General features: G+C 55.6%; 2 protein-coding genes across 9 annotated transcripts in view; one reads left to right on the top strand and one right to left on the bottom strand.

Annotated features, from left to right (window-relative positions):
- Window positions 1-18: 18 nt before the first annotated feature.
- TRMT2A (tRNA methyltransferase 2 homolog A) lies at window positions 19-5,315 on the top strand. Of its 5 annotated transcripts, none has more exons than XM_044775503.2 (12): window positions 19-399; window positions 659-1,215; window positions 1,472-1,580; window positions 1,849-2,030; window positions 2,235-2,349; window positions 2,442-2,557; window positions 2,634-2,745; window positions 3,377-3,499; window positions 3,721-3,796; window positions 4,126-4,242; window positions 4,401-4,497; window positions 4,616-5,096. In XM_044775503.2, exons 1-12 carry the CDS (start codon window positions 376-378, stop codon window positions 4,845-4,847), a joined length of 1,860 nt encoding a protein of 619 aa, XP_044631438.1. In that variant the 5' UTR covers window positions 19-375; the 3' UTR covers window positions 4,848-5,096. The 5 variants fall into 5 exon arrangements, with proteins under 5 accessions (XP_044631438.1, XP_070372806.1, XP_044631437.1 ...); XM_070516705.1 differs by lacking the exon at window positions 4,616-5,096 and adding an exon at window positions 5,158-5,315 and having other exon boundaries at window positions 90-399; XM_044775502.2 differs by having other exon boundaries at window positions 90-399; window positions 4,698-5,096.
- Window positions 5,316-5,745: 430 nt separating this feature from the next.
- The window catches only part of DGCR8 (DGCR8 microprocessor complex subunit), a 36,697-nt gene continuing 21,373 nt past the window's right edge, over window positions 5,746-21,069 (bottom strand). For 3 of the 4 annotated variants that reach the window (XM_044775508.2, XM_070516707.1, XM_044775507.1), the window contains 5 exons: window positions 12,055-12,155; window positions 11,631-11,737; window positions 10,223-10,350; window positions 8,713-8,826; window positions 5,746-7,727 (listed from right to left, as the gene is read on the bottom strand). In XM_044775508.2, coding sequence (XP_044631443.1) covers window positions 7,644-7,727; window positions 8,713-8,826; window positions 10,223-10,350; window positions 11,631-11,737; window positions 12,055-12,155 — 534 coding nt within the window. In that variant the 3' untranslated portion in view covers window positions 5,746-7,643. Of the gene's footprint in view, window positions 7,728-8,712; window positions 8,827-10,062; window positions 10,106-10,222; window positions 10,351-11,630; window positions 11,738-12,054; window positions 12,156-21,069 lie in introns of all 4 variants that reach the window. The other variant, XR_011505514.1, reaches the window with a different exon arrangement.

Raw genomic sequence — 21,069 nt, 5'->3', positions numbered from 1 at the left:
CCCCCGCGCGCACTTCCGCCCCGCGGCCACGCGCGCCCCTCGAGCTCTCAAACGCGGCTGGGATTGAAGCCGGCGCGCGGCGATGACGCTACCGGAAGCCAGGATCATAGAGACGCGCCGCCTGGGCTGCGTGCGCTGGCGCACGGGAGAGCCGCCGGCGAGGCGAGCGCCCGGCGCGGGCCCCTGGCGGGCGGGCGGGGCACCCCATGTCCGACGCTCGGACCTGAGCTACGAGGGTTCGAGTCCCGCCCCCACCCTGGGCGGAGCCGGGGGCGGCCTCGTGGCGGTGCACCCGCCCTCAGCGCCTCTCGTGTGCCTGGCCCAAGGCGAGGTGGCCCTCGTAGGCCCGAGTCCAGGCAGAGGACGGGCCGGACGATGAGTGACAAGCTGGACAACGAAGTAAAGTGAAGGAGATCCTGGGGCGAGACGCGGGCGGAGATGAGAGAGGACGGGGTGGAGATGGGGCGGAGCAGGAACGCCCAAGAGAAGACGGGGAGGGATGGGGGGCGGTGAGAGGGGAGAGGGCTGGAGAAGGGGACAGGAGTGAGGAGGGTAGAAGGGGACAGGGCTGCGGGAAGGTGGTCTGTTGGAGGTCTGCGTGTGGGGAGGGAGCCTGGGCGTCCAGGCCCCAGCCCAGACCCTGCCTGTCCCCATACAGGGCCCTGGGCCCACGGAGGGCTGCGGCCAGGACAGCGGCAGTGCCCCGGGCAGCCCCGCAGCCGCGGCCCCCCAAGAGAAGGAGGAGGAAGAGGGGGCTGGGGCGGCTGCAGAACCCGGGGCTCAGCCTGGGCTCTACGGCTACATCAGGGACGGCTTGTTCACCTCGGAGATCTTCAAGCTGGAGCTGCAGAACGTGCCCCGCCACGCCAGCTTCAGCGATGTCCGGCGCTTCCTGGGCCGCTTTGGCCTCCAGCCCCATAAGACCAAACTCTTCGGGCAGCCTCCTTGCGCCTTTGTGACATTCCGCAGCTCAGCTGAGCGGGACAAGGCCCTGCGTGTGCTGCATGGTGCCCTTTGGAAAGGCCGGCCGCTCAGCGTGCGCCTGGCCAGGCCCAAGGCTGACCCCATGGCCAGGAAGAGGCGGCTTGAGAGTGAGGGGGAGCCACCCGCCACTTGTGTCGCTGATGTAGTGACCCCTCTTTGGGCCGTGCCCTACGCAGAACAGCTTGAGCGGAAGCGGCTAGAGTGCGAGCAGGTGCTGCAGAAGCTGGCCAAGTGAGTGTGGGCACAGGCCACCCCCTTAGCACGGAGCTCTGCTGCGCTGTGTTGGCTCAGCCTGCCTGGTGCACTGCACGGACACCCCCCGGGCTGCACAGTCTCTTGGGGAGCTAGCCAGTAAGACTCTTAGGCTACCAGTGGGGAGGATGAAGTCCCAAGGGAGGGGTCTGGGCACCTGAACATTTGGAGAGTGGCTGGGGATGGGCAGGGGGCGACAGGCTGAGGCCAGCCTCAGCCCCACCTCACCCTACAGGGAAATTGGGAGCACCAACCGCGCCCTGCTGCCCTGGCTGTTCTCGCAGAGGCACAAGCACAACAAGGCCTGCTGCCCGCTGGAGGGGGTCAGGCCGTCGCCCCAGCAGGTCAGGCCCCGCCCCGCCCCTCAGTCGTGCTGAGGAGCTGCTCGCCAGTCTCTCTCTGCCGTCTTCCTGCTTTGTGTGTATTCCTAGTGTTTGTCCCAGAACCACTAATTGTTGTCAGCCTCGTCCCCTGTACTGCTAGGCCCTGTGGGGCAACCAGGCCTCTCGGTCACCGCCATCTCTCCCTCACTGTGGGGTTCCCTCCGCGAACGAGTGCTTGACGGCCAGGATAAGGTCAGCATATCTCTGCCTTCCTTTGCCCTCCCTGCAGACTGAGTATCGTAATAAGTGTGAATTTCTGATCGGCGTCGGGGTGGATGGGGAGGACAACACAGTTGGCTGCCGCCTCGGCAAGTACAAGGGTGGGACGTGTGCTGTAGCCGCCCCCTTTGACACGGTGCACATCCCCGAGGCCACCAAGCGGGTGGTGAAGGCCTTCCAGGAGTTCATCCGGTGAGGACTTGCAACTTGGGCTGGGTGTTCCTCGGAAGTCCTGAGGCGGTCTCAGAACACAGGGCCTGTGTCTTGCTTGGCAGGGGGGCGGGGGGTCTGGTGGTTGTGGTCTCATGGATGTTGCTGGAGGAGAGAGCAGGGAGGCTGCTGGCTGAATCCTGGTCGGCAGATGTCCGGGACTTAGGGCCCTCATGGCTCCCACAGGTCCACTCCATACTCGGCATACGACCCAGAGACATACTCGGGCCACTGGAAGCAGCTGACTGTGCGCACCAGCCGCCGTGGCCAGGCCATGGCCATTGCCTACTTCCACCCCCAGGTCTCCAGCAGGGTGGCCCTCAAGGAGGGGTTGTCCGGGCCGGAGTGAGCTGCGACACAGCCTGACAGGGTTTTTCCTACTGCCTACTCTAGAAACTGAGCCCTGAGGAACTGGCAGGGCTGAAGGCCTCCTTGGCGCACCACTTCATGGCAGGACCGGGCAAGGCCAGCGGGGTGACCTGCCTCTACTTCGTGGAGGAGGGACAGCGGTGAGGAGCCAGTGGGGGAGAGGGGCAGATCCCTGTTTGGGCTCGTGACACTGACGGGCCACCTTGCCACCCACAGGAAGACTCCCAGCCAGGAGGGCCTGCCCCTGGAGCATGTGGCTGGGGACCGGTGCATCCACGAGGACCTGCTCGGGTTGACTTTCCGGATCTCCCCTCACGCCTTCTTCCAGGTAGCCCAGAATCTCTGGGCATCACAAGGACATACAGAGGGAGGCCTGACTTGATGGCAGGACGTGACTGGGACAAGAGCAGCAACAAGGGGTTAGCCTGGCAGAGGCGTGGGCAGGAGTGTCCAGGCGGGGGAGCTGCAGGGCTGTGAGACAGGAAAGGTGGTTTACCGCTGACTAGACCCTGGGACGGCCCTGCTGGAGGGCCGCGTATGGGTGTGGAAGCAGGAGTCAGGGCAATGCCAGGGCTCTGGTGTGAGCTCTGCTGGAGTCTGTGATGTCTCATGCTGATTCGGGGGTCCCACAAGTCTGGCACTCAGGAAAGAAGCTTGAGGGGGTGGGGGGGGGGGGGCTGTTAGCATCAAGTTGCTTTTTAAAACCAGGAGACTAGGTGAGGTCCCTCAGCATCATGGGGATCAAGGGGCAGTCCAAGGACTGACCCTTGGGCCCTCTGGCACTTAGAGGTGGGGGAGCAGTGGGAGTAGGAGACCTGAGAAGAGGACGATTGAGCTGGGGACTGGGCCACAGAGGCCTCTGAGCAGGAGGGGCATCCGGGGCACAGGGGCTGCAGCGGGGGCTGGCCCAGACAGCAGGGCTGCTCTCACATCCTGGGTGCCACCGGCCCACCCTCCAGGTGAATACCCCAGCAGCCGAGGTGCTCTACACCGTCATCCAGGACTGGGCCCAGCTTGACACAGGGAGCACGGTGCTAGACGTGTGCTGCGGCACTGGCACCATTGGCCTGGCCCTGGCCCGGGTGAGCCCTCCTGCCCCGGTCAAGGCAGTCTCTCCCCACTCTACCCGTTTTGTTCCTCGCCTCGTGACCCCCAGTGACCCGCAGCTTAAAGACTGAGAGGTTAACCCCCACCCTGTCCCAGATCCTTTTCTATTGCCCACATGATTCCTGTTATCCCCCTCCCCCAAAAGCCCCCTGGGGCGGGTGGGGTGCCATCAGTGTGTGCCTTTTTCTTGCTTCAGAAGGTGAAGAGAGTCGTGGGGATTGAGCTGTGCCAGGAGGCCGTGGAGGATGCCCGGGTGAACGCCCGCGACAATGGTGAGAGCCATTGTGCCACACAGCGAGTGGGCGGGCAGGCCCTGGGGGGCAGCAGTCATCCCTGCATGTCCTCAGCACAGCACCTAGAACCCACCAGGTGGCTCCTAGGGTCCACCAGGAGGGCAGAGGGTGCAAAGGGCTCCCTGAGGACCTAGTGTGCACCCACAATGCCTGGGGCTGCCCGACAGGGAAGGAAGCGCCAGCAGGCTCCCTGGCCAGGTCTTCCTAAGGCCCCTCTAGCCAGGGGCTTCAGGATACCAGGCAGCTGGGCGGGCCCTGTGGGGGTGGATATCCTGCATCCCCTGACAGGGCTGCCATGCCATTTCCAGAGCTGAGCAACGTTGAGTTCCACTGTGGGAGGGCTGAGGACTTGGTGCCCACCCTGGTGAGCAGACTGGCCTCCCAGCAGCTCGTTGCTGTCCTGGACCCACCCCGCGCCGGCCTGCGTGAGTGGCCTCCAGTTAGGGGGTGATGTGGGGAGAGGCGGGCAGCGATGTCTGGGTGGCACACATCAGGCCTGATGCCCAACCCCCCTGGGACCCCCATACTCTCACTGAGGTGAGGGACCCGTGGGGACTCTTCCTTGAAGAGTCTGCCTCCTCAGATTCCAAAGTGATCCTGGCCGTCCGCAGAGCTGAGAATCTCAAGCGGCTCCTGTACGTCTCCTGCAACCCCCGGGCGGCCATGAGCAACTTTGTGGAGTGAGTGTCAAGTCGGGGGCCTGGGGTGGACTGGGGCCCAGCACCCAGCCCCACGCCCCCCATAGGAGCCCCTGGCTGGACCCATGTGGCTGACCATGACACTCCATTCCCACCACAGCCTCTGCAGGGCCCCGTCTAACCGGGTGAAAGGCACTCCCTTCCGGCCTGTCAAGGCTGTAGCCGTGGATCTGTTCCCACAGACCTCACATTGTGAGATGCTCATCCTATTTGAGAGAGTGGAGCAATCCAATGGCTCAGGGGCCCCGGAGCCCCAGGATTCTACAGCCCAGCCCCCACCAGGGCCCCCAGATGACACCCTGCAGGGAAGCGGGGTCTCCCCCTCTCCCTAGGCCTGTGGAGCAGCGGAAACCAGCCCTTCCAGAACAGGGCCCAGTTTGCATCACAGGAGCAGCAGCCCAGGGGCTCCCTGAGACCTTGCCTTACCCCAGGACGCTGAGCCACCAACCACGGAGGGCATGAGACCTGGCCACCCTGCCCAGGGCCATGGGATCCTCTGCCCCTCTGCCACCCTCCCCGCCCCGTTCTTTTTGGACCAACTGGGCCAAAAGAGCCAGAATAAACAATTGCTGAGCCACCAATGTTTCTGTGATGAGCCCAGAGTTTTGGCACACAAGTGCTCGTTTCTGCCCCCCGCTACAGGTGCAAAGGAGCAGGGCCAGGAGGGCACCGAGGGCACCCCATGGGGATAAAGCTAGGTCTGAGTCTCTGCCTCCTGCCAGCACTGTCAGCCCTGGGCACAGCCGAGAATCAGCCGCGGTGTGGCTGAGCATTGGCGCAGTTCTCCCAGTCCCACTGCATGGCCGTAAGTCACAGCAGAGAGCTTGCTATTTGATAGAATGGCTGGTTTTATGCTTAACCCTGAGAAGCAGACATGCAGATCTCATGGCCAGTGTACACGCTAGGGGGAGAGCTCAAGGCAAGGTGCCGGCCCCGCCTACCCTCCCCACCCTGGGCAGGCCCAGTGGTCAGCCCCTACTTTTCTCTGTGAGGGGAGGACCCTCCTGGGCCTCATCCCCAACCTGAACTTGAGCCCTTAAGGGAAGCCACCTCCCTAGTGACCAAGTAAGGAGCCAAGGGTCAGACTGGATGCTGCTCAGCTGCTGCAGGACCAGCTGCGTCCAAGCGAAGGCTCCAGCCTTTCAGGGGAGGCTCCAGGAGAGGTTCTGGACAGTAGAGGGTCCTCCAGCCCACCAGCCTCCCACAGTTAGAAGAAACAAACACCAGCCATTCTCTTTGGACAGTTTTGTTTTATGTGTTCAGACAATAAGGCTCACCCTTACAGCCGTGGCCTAGCTGCCACCTGGAAGGTACACAATGGGCTGTGGCTGCACACTGTCCCTGCCCTCCGCCCGCACTGCACGGCTGTGTGCACACGACCCTTGCACCTACACACAGGACAGGGAGGAAGGGCACAGGAGGCCACAGTGAGGCTCGCCCGCCTCTAGTAACACATGTGCACAAAGCCTTGGCTCACGATGGTGCATCTGGCTGTTTTAAGGGCAAACAGTCTGTGTCAAATGATTATTCACAGCTGCAAACCAGAGGCAAGACAAAAGCAGGCGTCTAATTACAGCAACTTGATTTGAGAGTTTGTTTTATAAAGATCAACACAGGAGCCAACCTTGGTCACACAGGTGGTGAGGGAAGGATACACTGTGGCTGGCCCACAAGGCCGACACTGTCTTCCTGAAAACAAATGCCATCAACCCCACCCACGGGGGATGTGGTGGGCGAGTGGCATACCCGTGGACCAGGACAGTGCAGCCCAGTGCTGGGCTCCTGCATCCAGCAGTGCGCCACAAGTACATGGCACTGTGAACAAGTGCTGGGCACAGGGAGCCAACGGCTCACCGTTACCTTGCACGTGGGGACAACCCAGGGCCCCAAGCACAACCACATCCCCTGGGACTCAGGGCAGGGGACACATCCGCCCCTGCACCTGTCCACAGAGGTCACCTGGAGAACACAAGACTGCTGGTCAGAGGAGCAAGCTGGTCACTAGGCCTGGCTGTGCGGGGCGGCTGCCCTGGAAACCCAGCGAAGCCATTGTCACAGGGAGCAGGACAGCTGCCCTCCCCCTGCTTGCACCAGCTCTGGAGAGGAGCGCCAGTTTGTGATCAAGAAGGGATTGCACTGAAGGTCCTCGTTTTCTTTTTTAAATAAGTCTACGTGCTAAACTGCATTAATTGTTTATATATCTGCTACATGATTCCAAATCTATCTTCTACTCTCACTGTAAAAGTTTCTTTCCAAATGCTAAAATATCATAAAAGCTTTAAAAATTGATGAGTGGATAGATGGACTTGACTGTGCAAAAATCTTTAGTAAAAAGTTGCCAGAGGCCAGCGAAGGTGAGGGGCCTCAGTGTCTAAGGTGTGTTTTTAGGGCATTAAGACTTGCTCAGAAAATTGGACCACACCCCAGCCCCAGGGCCAGGGCAACAAGCCAGGTGGAGACTGGCAGACCTCATACTAACACTGGCAACACATTACAAGGATGAAGAATCATCACCTTGATGGTTTGCCTGAAACCTCTGAAAAATAGTTCTGATGCTAAAATTGTGTTTATTTTAAACGAAAAAGGACTGAAATACTCCTTCTCGTTGTATCTTTTTCAGAGAAAAGGGGAAAACAAAGGAGGCAGGGAAGGGACTGGGGTGCCAGCGTGTGCCTTCTGACCAGGTCCCTGCACTGGCCCACAGGAGCCCTGGGCACAGAGCACCACAGACTCAGGAGTCACTTTCTCATTTCATCTGTCATTAAACTATCATTTCTTATCAGTGCATATTATGTACTAAAATTCATGAAAACCTTCATAAAACCAGTCTGCAGCAAATCCATACAAGCAGAGGTCCACAGTTGTCTTCAAGCTCTTGGCTTCCACTTGTGAGTGCAGGCTGAGTCCATCTTTGAACCTGTCCACTCAGACCTGTGGGCGGCTCCCAAGGAAGAGCTGCGGCCTTGGCTGTCCCGGTGCACCGGAGCCCCACCCCTCCGGCCCTGGCCCTCAAGACACGCAGCCGCGGGGAAGGAACTCAGATTGGAGGCCTGAGGCTGCAGTGAGTCGCGTGTGGTCTCTCCAGCAGTGGAGCTGGCAGCCCCCTGCACCAGGCCCCACCACCTCCCTCACACATCCACAGTGCAGAGGGGCTCGCCACCAGGCTGTGCAGATGCCACAATAGACATCTTGGGCTTCTTCCGTGTCTCCTCCTGGAAGAACAACGAAGGTTAGTGATGCTGGCAACGTGGGGACATGCAGCCCTACACTGGGCAAGAGGCTTCAGAGGGAGACGAGTGGGTGAGGGGTGAGACCAGCAGAATGGCACCCATGCTCTGTGATGCCAGGCTGGAAGGAGGAGGGAAGGCCTGAGGAGCAGGCCAGGTAGGGGCTGAGCGGGACGGTTTCCCTGGAGGCCATCACAGGGCACCATGTGCTGGCACTTCCCTGGGAACCAGGACACACCCCCGAAGTGAAGGGCCAAGGTCACAGCCGCCAGGGACAAGCCACCTGGGTGAGTCTCTCTCCTCACGGCCCCCTGAGGGCAGGAGTGAGGCGTCTCCTGGACTGGAAAGCCACACAGATGCAGACACCTCCTTCTCAGGGTTTTATATATGCCCGGGCTAAGACCACAGCTAACAAAGGCCCTGGCCCAGAAACCCCACAGGTGGGTGGCTTTAGGAAGCTTCACCAGGACTGAGCCCTCCCCAGGTTCCCTTGTTCTGTGAGGCATGGACTCGAGGACGAAGAGGTCAAGGATGGCAGTGTCACCCACAAGAACCCTGGCCGATGCACTGTCTCTGCCCTCAAACGGCTGGTGCTGAGTGGAGACCCAGCGTCAGTGCACAGGAGGCCAGGCCCTTCACAATCACAGGCCAGGGCTGCCAGCTCTCTAATTTAACTAAAAATGAAATGACTGGATGCAAGTAGCAGGAATGCTGAAGCTCAAGGAAAAGCAAATCTAATCTGGAAGGACTGAGGGCTCGCTGGGAAGACGGGCCTTTTCAGGTGCCCGGGCAGTGCCAGGGCCTCAAGAACCAGTGACGGATTCCTGGGAAATGGCCTTCCCCGACAGCTGCCAGTGTGGTTCCAGCTCAGTGCCCCTCTGCTGTCTTTGGGGCGGGGGTATGGAGGGCATCGAGGAGCTGTGATGTGTGGTTCTGGCTGGGACGGTGCTGGCAGGGCCCACACACTCACCCTTTCCTCGGCCAGCCTCTTCATCTCCTCCTGCAGCTTGCTCAGGATGTGCAGGTTCGGCTTGTTCTTCTTGGCATATTGCTGCAGCTCAATCACGCTCTTGTCGGAGGTCTCCTGGGGAGCACAGTGCTCTCAGGACTGCCCAGGGCCTCACAGGCACCCTCTGGCCAGGAGCCAGAGCTGCACAGCCCCACAGTCGACCCGTGCCCAGCAGGCTGACGCAGCAGCAGAGAACGTGGAGCAGTCCACGGCCACCCCCACGTCCGCCCCATCCTCAGCAGGCTGAAGGCCACAGCCTTCTCCCTTCAGGGGGCAAAGGCACCCTAGCACCCAGCTGCCACTGCTCCTAACCCAGGCACAGCAGGGAGGCTGGACACACCTCCAACACGGCCAGCAGAGACCGCATACTGCTAGATGGGACACGCCCTGGCGGTACTGGGGCCAGCTGAGAGCCTATCGGCCCCAGAGGCTGAGCTCTCTGCAGGCCCTATGACTTTCAGAACAGCATCAAGCTGTCTTGAGACCCTTCCTGTCTTGAGGTCATCTCTGAGGACAAGAGCCATGCCTTGGGGTACCAGACTCCACCAGCCCTCCAAAGCCACGCACTGAGGCCGTGCCTGGGCTGGACCCCTCACCCTCCAGCTTAGGAGGGGTTCCCACCCATGGACCAAAGCGGGCTTTCTCTCCCTCAGTCTCAGCCCAAGACAATGCAGATGTAAAACACACACAGAAAGGCAGAAGTAAGCTTCATCTGCACTGCATCTGAGTCTTCTCAACAACACGTACCCTGAGGTTCCTTTAAGCACCTTGGGTCCCAGTGTCACCTCCCTCACCCCACCGTCTCATGCCCAGAGTGAGGGCCTCTTCAGGAATGGCCTGAGGGCCCACAGCATGGTCCTCAGGGTCACGACCCTCCACACCAACCACCCTCCACTTACTGGGGTGTGGATAACCCAGACTGTTTCTGTAAACACCAAGGGAAAAATTTTTAAATGTAACACTCACATCCCAACAATTCCCTCCACCCCACAAAGCACACAAACCTAAGGGTATTGGTTTAAATCTCAAGATCTTGGCAAAAACAAAAACAAAATAGTGACACATACAAGCTTTTTAGGTAAAAGTAAACTAGTGTTCGTAGCCAGGAGCACTGCCCTTACATGCTCGCCCCTCAAGCCAGCAGGTGTCCTCACATTAGCATGAGGGGTCCCTCAGAGAGGCCCAGCTGCTGAGCCTTCCTGGGACCTGCACCTCCTGCCTGGCCCTGCGGCTCTGCCTGATGCTCCAGACCTCTCCCTCCACAGCCAGAGCTGGCCCAGGCCTCTTTGGGAAGGATGACCCCACTCTCACCATAAAGTCACAGACGTGGCCCAGCAGCAAGCCTGAGACGCAGCTGTGAACAAGAGCAGAGTGACCCAACTGTCCTGTGACAGCAGGACCCCAGCCGTGGCTGTGGCTGGGGGAGGACAGGACACAGAAGCTGGCCAAGGCCCGGGGGAGGGTCTGGTACCTGTTTGACCATCTTGCTGCTTTCGCGGCCATACATACGCAGTAAAGACCCCCAGTTCTTGACGTGCGGGTGCAGGAGCTGGAGGATTTTCTGAGAGGCTAACTGTTTTCCAACTCTCTTATTTTTACCTGTGAAGAGGGAGAAGAAACATGGAGAGAGGGAGTCACATCCAGCTGTCCACACAGCTACCTCACCTCAACAGCAGTGCCCCTGCCATTCCCCCCAGCCAGCTGAGGGCATGTGCTATAGGAAGGGGTGGGAAGTGCTCCGCCACTGCACTGAGCATGGGCATCTCGTGACCAATGCCAGGACCTACCCCTAGCCTGCTGTGCAGAGTAGCCCACGAAAGGCTCTGGGAGGTCAGGACAAGCCCAAGGTCACATAGCTTAAGAGGCCTCCCTCCTGCCACAACCCCACATTTCTAGACACACAGACAAGAAGAAACGAGGCATCACAAAGCACGTGGCCTGGGGCTCCTGGGGGGAGGGCAGAGGGGAGGGGCTCTACCAGAAGGCCTGGAGGAGGAGAATCCAGAGGATGTGTGTGCTCTGGAGGAGGTTTCTGGCAGAGGGAAGGCAGGGCCAGGGCGCAGAGTGGGTCAGGAGAATGGCAAGTGCCAGGAGATACCTCTGGCCAGGGGGGCCAAGACTGGCCAGGCTTCCAGACAGGGCCTCTCAGGCTGGACGAGGGGATCACAGCGCCAGGATCCCTCCTTTGTCCCACGCCCTGCCCACCTGCTCAGGAGTGCGTCTCAGCAGGGAATGGGGTGCAGGGTACCCCTGGGTCTGAATGTGGTCCTGCAGTTTTCCCAAGGCCCACATATGCACTGCCTTCTCATTTACATAGCACTGGCTTTGTTATTTACTGCAGTTACAAAAAGTTTTCTTTTAAAATAAATATAAGTATAAAATAAAAAAAAAATATTTTTAAAAGTGGCTATTTCAAAAACCAAGTTAGGTAGAGGATACAGGTAGCACACCCAGACCAGAACAGAGGGGCAGGCGCACTCAACACACGGTGCAGAGCACGGCACGGTAGAGCCCTGCTGCCCTTTACTGGGACACCCCTCCTCCCACCACAGGGCCCAAGGGCTAGACGGCGGCAGTGGTGGCAGGAGGGGAACACATGGCCCAGCCAAAATGACCAGCCCCAGCCAGGGAGAGGGAGGAGGACAGAGATCGCACAGACGGATGCCACAGTCGCGCCTCAGGCTGACTGTTGCAGATGTGGCCGTGAGGTGCTGGTGGACACAGTGCAGCTTGGAAGTGATGCCAGGGCAGCGGCCAGGGACGAAGCCACAAAGGCTCGAGGCTCTGGGAGAGGCCATAGGCAGCAAGCCGGCAGGCGACACCCCCAGTGGCCGTCTAAAAGCGTGGTGGGTAGCGGGAGGAGAGGAGGGGGCCCTTACACCAGCCGCGCACTGTGTGCTTGCCGCACGCCATGACATATTCGCTCTTCTGGTTTTTACCAGGAACCACTTCAAACTTGATGGATGTGTCACCCATTCCATGGTTTCTTTAAGAGAAAACAAAGACAACAGGTGATATCAGCTGAGGAGGAAATGACTGCTTCTGGAAAGCCCTTTCTCTGAAGACAAGCCAAGCCTTTTCCTTGAACCACTTCTCAGCCGAAGAGATCCTCCTAGCACACCCAATCCAACCCCACGGGGCCCTGATGGTCGCCAGGCATGAGGGGCTTCTGTGCGTGCGGGGAGCGCTGGCAATGGCTCGGACTCAGCATCCCGTCGTGAACCAGGATAAACAGCCAGTGAGGGTGCTGGCGCCCGAGGGAAGCCCCCGCAACCTGACTTAGGGGGAAACACCTCGCCCTACCTTTTAAGGCACTCGTGGAGGATCTGATAGGGAGACAACAGTCCGGCCTTGCTGGTCAGCTCGTAGACCCGTGAGTCCTCGATACTGATGTGGTTAAAATACTACAAAACAAAGTAGCCGCCCCTGAATGCTGGGCCAAGCCTGCCGGCCTCGCACAGCTGCTCCCCGTGCTGCTGCCCCCAGAGGCTTCCTGTCCTCTTCACTACCTCATGGAGCACGCCACCCCCACAGCCCCTGTCCAGCTGCCCCGAGACAGAGTGAGAACGGCACTACTCGAGGCTAGAGAGTACGCTGCGCGACGGGGTGGGAGAGACGGGTGCCGTGAGGACCCAGGCTGCATGGCCGGCCAGGCCTGGCAGGCTTGCCTGAATCTGAGTCTGATCAGACAGTTAGAAATCTAAAGATAAACAACCTTAGGAGAAGAACGTGAAGGTCGTCATAAGTGAGATGAGAGCAGAGAGGAGGTAAGCCAGACACAAACGCTGCCCTCCTAAAGGCCAAGCTCCCTGGAGGCCGAAGCGCCATAGCACAGACCAGCCCAGGAGGCTGCCAAGGGCCTGGCCCGGCTCTATTTTCAAACACAAAGTCGTCCTGGCTCTGAAACCAATCACTGTGACCAAAGAACAGAAAAGTTATGAAAGGTTTACAGGAAACCACTTAACCAGTCAGGGGAAAAAGAGAGCTCTGCAGGGCTCCACCAGCCCAGGAGGTGGCTCTGAGCCCAGCCGGGCCCTGGTGAACGCAGGGTACTGCCCGGCCCACTCAGGAGCACAGCCCCCTCCCCCGCAGGGACAGCCTTAGTCTCCTGGGGCCGCCATAACAAAGTACCACAAACTGGGTAGCTTAAAACAAGATTTACTTTCTCACAATTCTGGAGGCTGTAAGTCCAAAATCAAGGTGTCAGCAGGGCCCTGCTCCCTCTGAAGCCTCTTGAAGAGGATCGTCCCTTGACTCTTCCAGCTAGGCCCAAGCTCTCCTTGGCCTATGGCAGCATCACTCCCATCTCCACCAGGCGTCCTCTCTATCCCCCGCCCCTCTTCTTACAAGAACACTTATGACACTGCTGCTCTCAGCGGGAGGTGGGGGTTCTACTCTCTCCACCTGCTTCAGCAGTGAGGCAGACTCTCGTGACAGTCAAGGATGGAAAGGCTCTGTTCCTGAAGAAGACTGCTGATTCTGATGAGCAGGAAGTCCTCTTGCTATCGTTTGGCTATTGTCTTCCATCAGGTCCCCACAAGACGCCTCCACTCTCAAGTGCCCACATCAGTGTGGGTCAGTTTCCAGAGAGTTATTCACCAGGACGTCAGGGCCTGGTCCCGTCCTCAATGGCTGCCAGGCAGCCGAGCCGTCAGCAGCGCCTGGCTCTCCCTCAGCGCACGAGGACCCACTCTCTCACCAGCAGGCAGCACCCAGGCTGCGGACCTGCAGGCAGGCTGAGCATGTGGAGTGCACCCGCGTGCCCCGCAAGCTCCAGGAGCCTCCCTCACAGGGCTGAGGCCGACACACACGGCTGGAGAACACACACCCGGAAGCCCAAAGACATTCAACAGCCTCTGGTGAAGGCCCACACCACAATTCCTTGCACCAAGTGGCCTCAGCCACACGTCACTAACGGTTAACCTGACGGGAGCATGGGGACTGCAGCTCAGATTGCACAGGCAGAGGGAGAAGCCCAGGTGGCCAGTGCTCAGCAGCCAGCCAAAGACCACGAGTGAGCACCAAAGGCAGCCCAACACCCATAAATCCAACAATTTAGATAAAATGGACCAAGGCCTTGAAAAACACAAACTACTGAAACTGCTCCATTCTATTCAAGAAATTGAATTTATAGTTAAAAACTTTCCCACAAAGAAAACTCCAGGAGCGATGGCTTCACTGGTGACAACTATCAAACACTTAAGGAAGAAGTGACACCAATTCCATACAATCTTCCAAAAAATCTCAAGAGGAGGGACAAGTGCCAACTCATTTAATGATGCTGGGCGTACCCCAATATTAACACCAGACAAAGACGATACGAGAAAACTACAGACTAATAATCTCCCATGAACACAGATGTAAAAATCCTAAACCAGGTATCAGCAAACTGAAACCATTAACACACAAAAAGGAATAGATACCATGCCCAAGTAGGACTTACCCCAGGAATGCATTTTTTAAAAATAAATCAATCACAAACACAATTCACTATATTAACAAATTAAAGAAGAAAAACATTATGATAATGTCAATAGACACAGAAAGAGCATTTGACAAAACCCAACACCCTTTCATGATAAAAACACTCGAGAGACCAGGAAGAGAAGAGCCCTTCCTCAACCTGATAGAGGGCATCGACAGAGACTGACAGCAGACATCCTGCTCAGAGGAGGGATTGGTTGCTGGCCCTGAGATCAGGAACAAGAGAAGGGTGTCCACTCCCCCGACAGCTACCCCACTCTGTGCTGGAGCCCCCGTCAGAGCAGGAAGGCAAGAAAAAAGGCAGACAGCTGGACTGAAAAGGAAGCAGGCCAACCACCTTCCCACTAGACAACCTGATCCTGTACACAGAAATCCCAAAGAAACCCACAAAAAACTACTAGAACTAATAAATTAAGTTCAGCAAAGCCACAGAACACAAGGTCAATATACAAATAATAAATTGTATCTCTATATACTAGCAATCGACAGTCAGAATGGAAACTAAAGTCCTACTCACAACAGCACCAAAACACAGGAAACACTTTAGCCTAAATGAACACGACACGCGTGGGATCTGTGTGCCAACAACGGCCCAGCACCAATGAGACATCCAAGGCGCCCTCAGCAGATGGAGGGACATGCTGGGCTTGCAGATTAAGACTCGATGCTGTCAGGATCTCACTTCTCCCTAAATGTATCTACAGGTTTAACACAATTCCAACCAAAACCCCGGTAGAAATTTTTGTAGATACTGACATGCTGTTTCTAAAATCTACATGGGAAGGCAAAGGAGCTAGAATAACCAGTGTTTTTGAAAAAGAACAAAGTAGGAAGGTTCACACAATCTGATTTCAAGACTTCTAGTCATCAAGACAGTGTGGCACTGGTGAAAGGACAGACACAGATCAAGGGGACAGAACAGAGTCCAGAGACAGACCCACACTGACACGGTCACACGGCTCCTGAGAGGGGCAAAGGCAGTCCTAGTTGAACGGAACGCCTGCCACAGGCCCCGCAAGCCCATCTGCAAGGTCAGCAAGGCTGCCCAGGAACCCACACAGCCTCACAGCAGCCTACTGCTCATCACCGCAAATAGAGACGCGCCCCACGGCCCTCAGGCAAGCAGGGAGGACCTCCACAGAGCCCTGCGGCAGGCACCACTCAGCACCGTCAACGCGGCACCAACACCGGTGAATCCCACAGGCATCGCACGGGGTCAGATCCTGATTCAAATGTAACACCACCGACAGGACTTTCTGGAACTGGCCAACCTACAGGGATGGTTCAGTGCCTACCAGAGAATACAGATGAGGGAGTTCTGCCTACAAAGGGGCAGCGCGAGAGAATCTAGGAGGGGAGAACATGAAAATGTTCTGTCTTGCTTGTGCTGTTGGTTACATGACAAAAGTATGCATGTGTCAAAACTCACAGAACTGTACCCAAAAGTGAACTTATCTCTAGGTAAACTAAAAAAAAAAGTAAAGGGGAAAAAAAACCAGAAACAGTCACTAATGCCTAAATTCTAGAATAACCGTGAACCAACCAACCCACAAAGGCCGTGAACCAAACAATGCAAAAGTAAACAAATGCCAAGCAGAAACCCCAGGCCTGTGAAAGGGCGTGGCCCCTGCTCTGGCTGTGTGCCCCCTTTTTAACCAGCAAGCGTGCTCTGCCCCAAGCCTCCGCTTCCCACAGCAATTCGCGATCTGGGCGCCCTGCATTGGTGCCACCTTGTGTGTGGCCTCACAGACGGCAGCTCACGCAAGAGCTCCCACAGCACCGGGGCCCACCCGGCCCACCTTGGCAACTTGCCCTCCCCTCTGGAGTGCAAACAATGAGGACGCTGCCCCCCAGAGCCCAGGCTCTGGTGCCACACGAGCACCACGAGGAAGAGTGGTTGCCACTGCCCAGCCTTCACGAGAACGTGAGACAGAAACAGCGGGGTTTGAGCCAACGCTCTGGGAGGAAGAGCCAGCCACTCCGGTGAGGCTCTAACACCCCAAGCTGACAGAGAAGCCACTTGCTCCTCTGACAGAGTCTAAAACAGGGACAACACAGAACACATGTGTGCGCACACATACACTGTGTAACTCAGAAGCGTGAATAAAACCTCTCAAGAGACGTGAACACACAGTTGGTCACTGTGTCCAGTTCCTGGCACAGAGCTCCTGTAAACCCTTAGGATTTCCTGAGCCATAAGAGTATCTTTTGTTATTTAAAATGAACCGTCAGGACCACACCTGAGTTTATGCTGACCAGGTGGCTCGGGGTGGGGTGCCCAGACGGCTTCAGGACGCGGCTGGTCACCAGAAAGACCAAACACATGCTTAAGTACCTCTTCATCTGGCCGTCTGTTTGCACCCTTTCTAATAAACCAGTAAACATAATGCTTGCTCCTGAGTTCTGGAAGCCGGTGTAGCAAATTATCAAACCTATGGGGAGGTCATGGGCATCCTTGAATTTGTAGCCAGCCAAGCAGAGTGTGGCTAGTCTGGGCAGCCCATTGGTGGCTCGCATCTGGTGTGGGGCAGTCCTGTGGGATTGGCCTTTAACCATCTGAGCCTGGGACCTGAGCCAACTGCACACAGACAGTGTTGGACCTGACTGAGCTGTAGACACTCAGCTGGTGTCAGAGAACTGGAGAACTGACACAGAAAGGCCCCTGATGTGTACAAGACAATCTATTAACTGGGATTTCCAAGCCCAGCTGACACTGCCCACATGGCCCCTTCCCATGTGCCCTTCTCCACGTGGGGAAACCTCCTTTCTCAGGCTTGTTCTTGATGCAATTTCTGGAAAAATCCCTTGCTTTCTAGAAGAGCCCCAGGGTACATGGTGAGAACCTGTGTCCTACGAGTCTCCAGCGGGCAGCACCACCACCGTGTGCATCACCTTGCTGGCTGTGTGGGAGAGGGCGGAGCAACAATGCACATCAGCACGGGCTTGCCTGAGCAAGGCTGCCAGCAACCTGCAGTCTCTGTCACAGCAGACACTTCCTCAGAGGCCCTGACGTGAAAGGCTCCAGGGACAAGGCTACAGACACAATGACCCCACAGATCAAGGACTGAGGGCAGGAGGAAAGATGGACAACAGAACGAGTGAGGACAAAGACCGCCAGCTGGTCACCAACAAGACCACGTGCCTGCAACAGAGAAGAGGCTCTGCGCAGCTGACTGCCAGGTCCCAGCACCAAAAGTGAGGCGGTGACAGGGCTGACAGCGTGGCCTGGGCACACTGCCCCACAGGTGTGTATCCCAGAGCATAGCCACACGTGAGGAGGCCACACTCAGGTGGTGGGACTGCAAAGGACAGCTGGGACAGGGCAGGGAAGGGCCTGTCATACCCAGTTGAGATATCAGTCTAGCAGGGAGCACAGGCTGCTTTGCAACACACACAGCCACCCAAGGCTGGAAGAGCACGGAACATGCCCCGGTCCGTGCTGGCCGGAGGGAAAACTGGGTGGCCCCTGCCCAATGGGGCCAAACACAAACATAAGCTAAAGTAAGAATAAGCACAGAGACTTTCAGAGTGAATAAAAAATGGACTCAATTGTTTAGTCACTCAACAACCAATCAAGCAAGATGCTGTTATCTCGAAGCCTACAATACTAAACAGAGACTCTTTTGGAAGTTCCCTTGAAACCAAGCATTCCCAACCTTCACTCTACTAGCCCTGGAGAATTCCCAATGATCTCAACATGTCATAATTTCTCAAATCAATCTTAACTCACCTGAATTCTGTAAACTCTACCACAATAATATCCACAGGCAAGTGGGTCATAGATCCTACAAGCTAGGACAGGTGAGACGCCCCCCCCAATCTAGGGGTCACAGCAGAGCCTACTCAGATCAACTGGTGCACCAAAGCAAAGCCCCATCATCTTCCAGAAAGGCTGCTGCAGCCACACACCCCTGCCTGCCCTGGCCACAGCCGGCGCCCAGCGCCAAAACCACCATCATGCCTTCATGCGTCCCCACCCCGTATCAGAGGTCAGGAAGGACAGGGGATGAAACCTACACAGCCCAGGTACCATCAAGTGCAACGACCCATCCCAAGGGTCGGGCAGACCAGGGACAGTGTAGGGAAGGCTCATCCAGTGCCTGAAAGCCTCCCTGCACACCATCGCTCCACAGCCAGCTCGTGCAGAAATCAAGCTGATGACGCGACTGCTCCTGGAGGAGCCACTCCTTCTAGGCTGTGTCTGCTCTGAGTATGTGTGCCACTGATCTGGGGCCTGTACTTAACAATGAAGCACAGAAGACACTGCAAACTTGAATGTAAGTCAACAGTGCCATGGGTATTTTACCATATTTTATAATAATGTAAGTCCAAGAAGACTGGAAAAAAATTTTAAACGCATCTTGAAGCACTGCTGGAGCGGCAGAATAAGGACCTCCAAAGAAACAAGAACACTGACAATAACTGTCAAAATCAACTTTTTCAGAATTCTGGAAATTAAACAAAGACTATAACCTGAGGAGCATTTATTCAAGAAAAACAACAGAACCTTGCTAAGCACGAGCTTTGTGGCATTAGGAGACCCATTCCCATCTCCTCTTCCCAGCTCCGTGGCAGCCTTCAGAACCAGCAGCTTCACAGCCACTGAAGAAGGCAGAATGGCCCCAACACCTGAGCCACAGAACCGTCACGATCCGGCCTGTTTGGCAGCTCTTTAGAAAAGCTCTGTGGCAGGACTTGTCTGTATTTGACCCAACTGCAAGTTCACTCAGTTGAAAACAACCCAATTCCCCAGGAAACTGGTCAAAAATAATCAGTGGCAACTGTTTCATATCACAGTTGCCTGAGGCTGGGATACCAGTTGACAAGTCAAAAACTGTGAAAGGAGAGCTGGCCCTGATGGCCTAGTGGTTAAGGTTCAGTGTGCTCCACTTCAGCAGCAGGATCTGGTTCTCGGGCACAGAACCTCCACTCATCTGTCAGTAGCCATGCTGTGGCGGCAGCTCACATAGAAGAACTAGGACTTACAACCAGAATATACAACTATGTACTGGGCCCTTGGGGAGAAAAAAAAAAAAAGAGGAAGATTGGCAACAGATGTTAGCTCAGAGTGAATCATTCCCAGCAAAAAAATAAAATAAAAGGAAATGCTGAAGAATGAGATGCCCATAGGGGTTTTAAAAAGCTCCAACATGTCTGGGGATCTAGATGGCCATGTGCCTGCCCAGGAAAGACACAAGAAGGCCCTAATCTCTCACTGCTGGTTGACCCAGAAGTTCTGTGCAAGTGGGAAGTAAAGACTAAGGCAGAGCTGTCAACTACTGGAGCCCCAAAACCCACCCAGAGCCCTGTGGCCAAAGCTGGGAGGCTTACCGGCTCAGGTCAGGACATTGCTGACCTGAACTTCACAATATTAGTCTAGGAAAGTCACTGTTACGGGTTAAATTGTGCCCCCCCCCGCCCCCCATTCCTATGTGGAAGTCCTAACACCCCCAGTACCTCAGAATGTGACCTTATTTGAAGACAGGCTCTTTATAGAGATATAATCAGGTTAAAATGAGGTCATTAGGGTGGGCTCTAATCCAATCTGACTGGTGTCCTTATAAAGAGAAAATCTGGAGACAAACACACACACAAGGAGAAAGCCATATAAACAGTAAGACAGTCATCTCCAAATCAAGGAGAAAGGCCTGGAAAAGACCCTTCCTGCAGAGCCCCCAGCAGGAGCCAACCCCGCTGACATCCTGACTTTAGATGTCTAGCCTCCAGAACTGTGAGGCAATAAATTTCTGTTGTTTAAGCTACCCAGTTTGTGATACTTTGTTACATCAGTCCTAACAAACTAACAAAGTCACTAACAGAGAGCAACAACAGAAAATAGCAAAAACAGCAAATCTTGGGAAGGGGAGGAAATCTGATATCCACAGTTGCCACATTACATTATTTAAAATGTCCAAATTTCACCATGAAAGAGAGGCCAGCCCGGTGGCACAGCAGTTAAGTCCGCACGTTCAGCTTTGGCACCCTGGGGTTCCTTGGTTTGGATCCCGGGTGCGGACCTACACACCACTTGTCAAGCCATGCTGTGGCAGGCGTCCCACATATAAAGTAGAGGAAGATGGGCATGGATATTAGCTCAGGGCCAGTCTTCCTCAGCAAAAAGAGGAGGACTGGCAGTGGATGTTAGCTCAGGGCTAATCTTCCCTAAAAGAATTAAAATAAAAAAATAAAATGTCCAAGTTTCACCAAAAAAGAAATTACAAGACATGAAAAGAAACTGAAATCAATAGGCCATACACGTGGGGGAAAAAAGCAGTCAGTACAAACCATCCCTGAGGAAGATGGACTTATGAGAAAAAGACCTAACTCAGCTGTAATAAATATGCTCAAAGAACTAAAACACAACCCCATCTCTCAAAAATTAAAGTATAAGAACGATATCTCACCAAATAATACCAATAAAGACAGAAGTTATGAAAAATTCACTAGAGAAGTTCAACAGCAGATTTGAGCAGTCAGAAGAAAGATCAGCAAACTTGAAGACAGGCCAAGTGAAAATATCCAGTCTGAGGAACGTAAAAAAGAAAAAGAATGGAAATAAAAAAAGAACAGAGCCTCAAAGATCTGTGGGGTACCATGAAGTGTACCAATTTACATATATCAGGAGTTCCAGAAAGAGAGGAGAGAAATAAAAGGGAAAAAAGAATATCTGAGGAAATAATGGCTGAAACTTCCTGAGGATGAAAAACATTAATCTACACATCCAAGAAGCTCAACAAACTCCAAAAATAATAAACCAAAGAAATCCACACCTAGACATCTCTGTCAAAGGCCAAGGACAAAGAGAGAATCTTGAAAGCAGTATGAAAAGCAATC

This window comes from Equus asinus, chromosome 8 (genome assembly GCF_041296235.1).
Source record: "Equus asinus isolate D_3611 breed Donkey chromosome 8, EquAss-T2T_v2, whole genome shotgun sequence".
NCBI classification, from domain to species: Eukaryota; Metazoa; Chordata; class Mammalia; order Perissodactyla; family Equidae; genus Equus; species Equus asinus.
This window is presented reverse-complemented; position numbering and strand designations above follow the sequence as displayed.

What these genes read in the sequence shown, in the direction of transcription:
- TRMT2A (XM_044775501.2), top strand. Translation starts at nt 376, where the DNA reads ATGAGTGACAAGCTGGACAACGAA. An exon ending in GGTGAACGCCCGCGACAATG is followed by an intron (nt 3,797 to 4,125) that starts GTGAGAGCCATT and finishes TGCCATTTCCAG; the next exon opens with AGCTGAGCAACGTTGAGTTC. An exon ending in CCCACCCCGCGCCGGCCTGC is followed by an intron (nt 4,243 to 4,400) that starts GTGAGTGGCCTC and finishes CTGCCTCCTCAG; the next exon opens with ATTCCAAAGTGATCCTGGCC.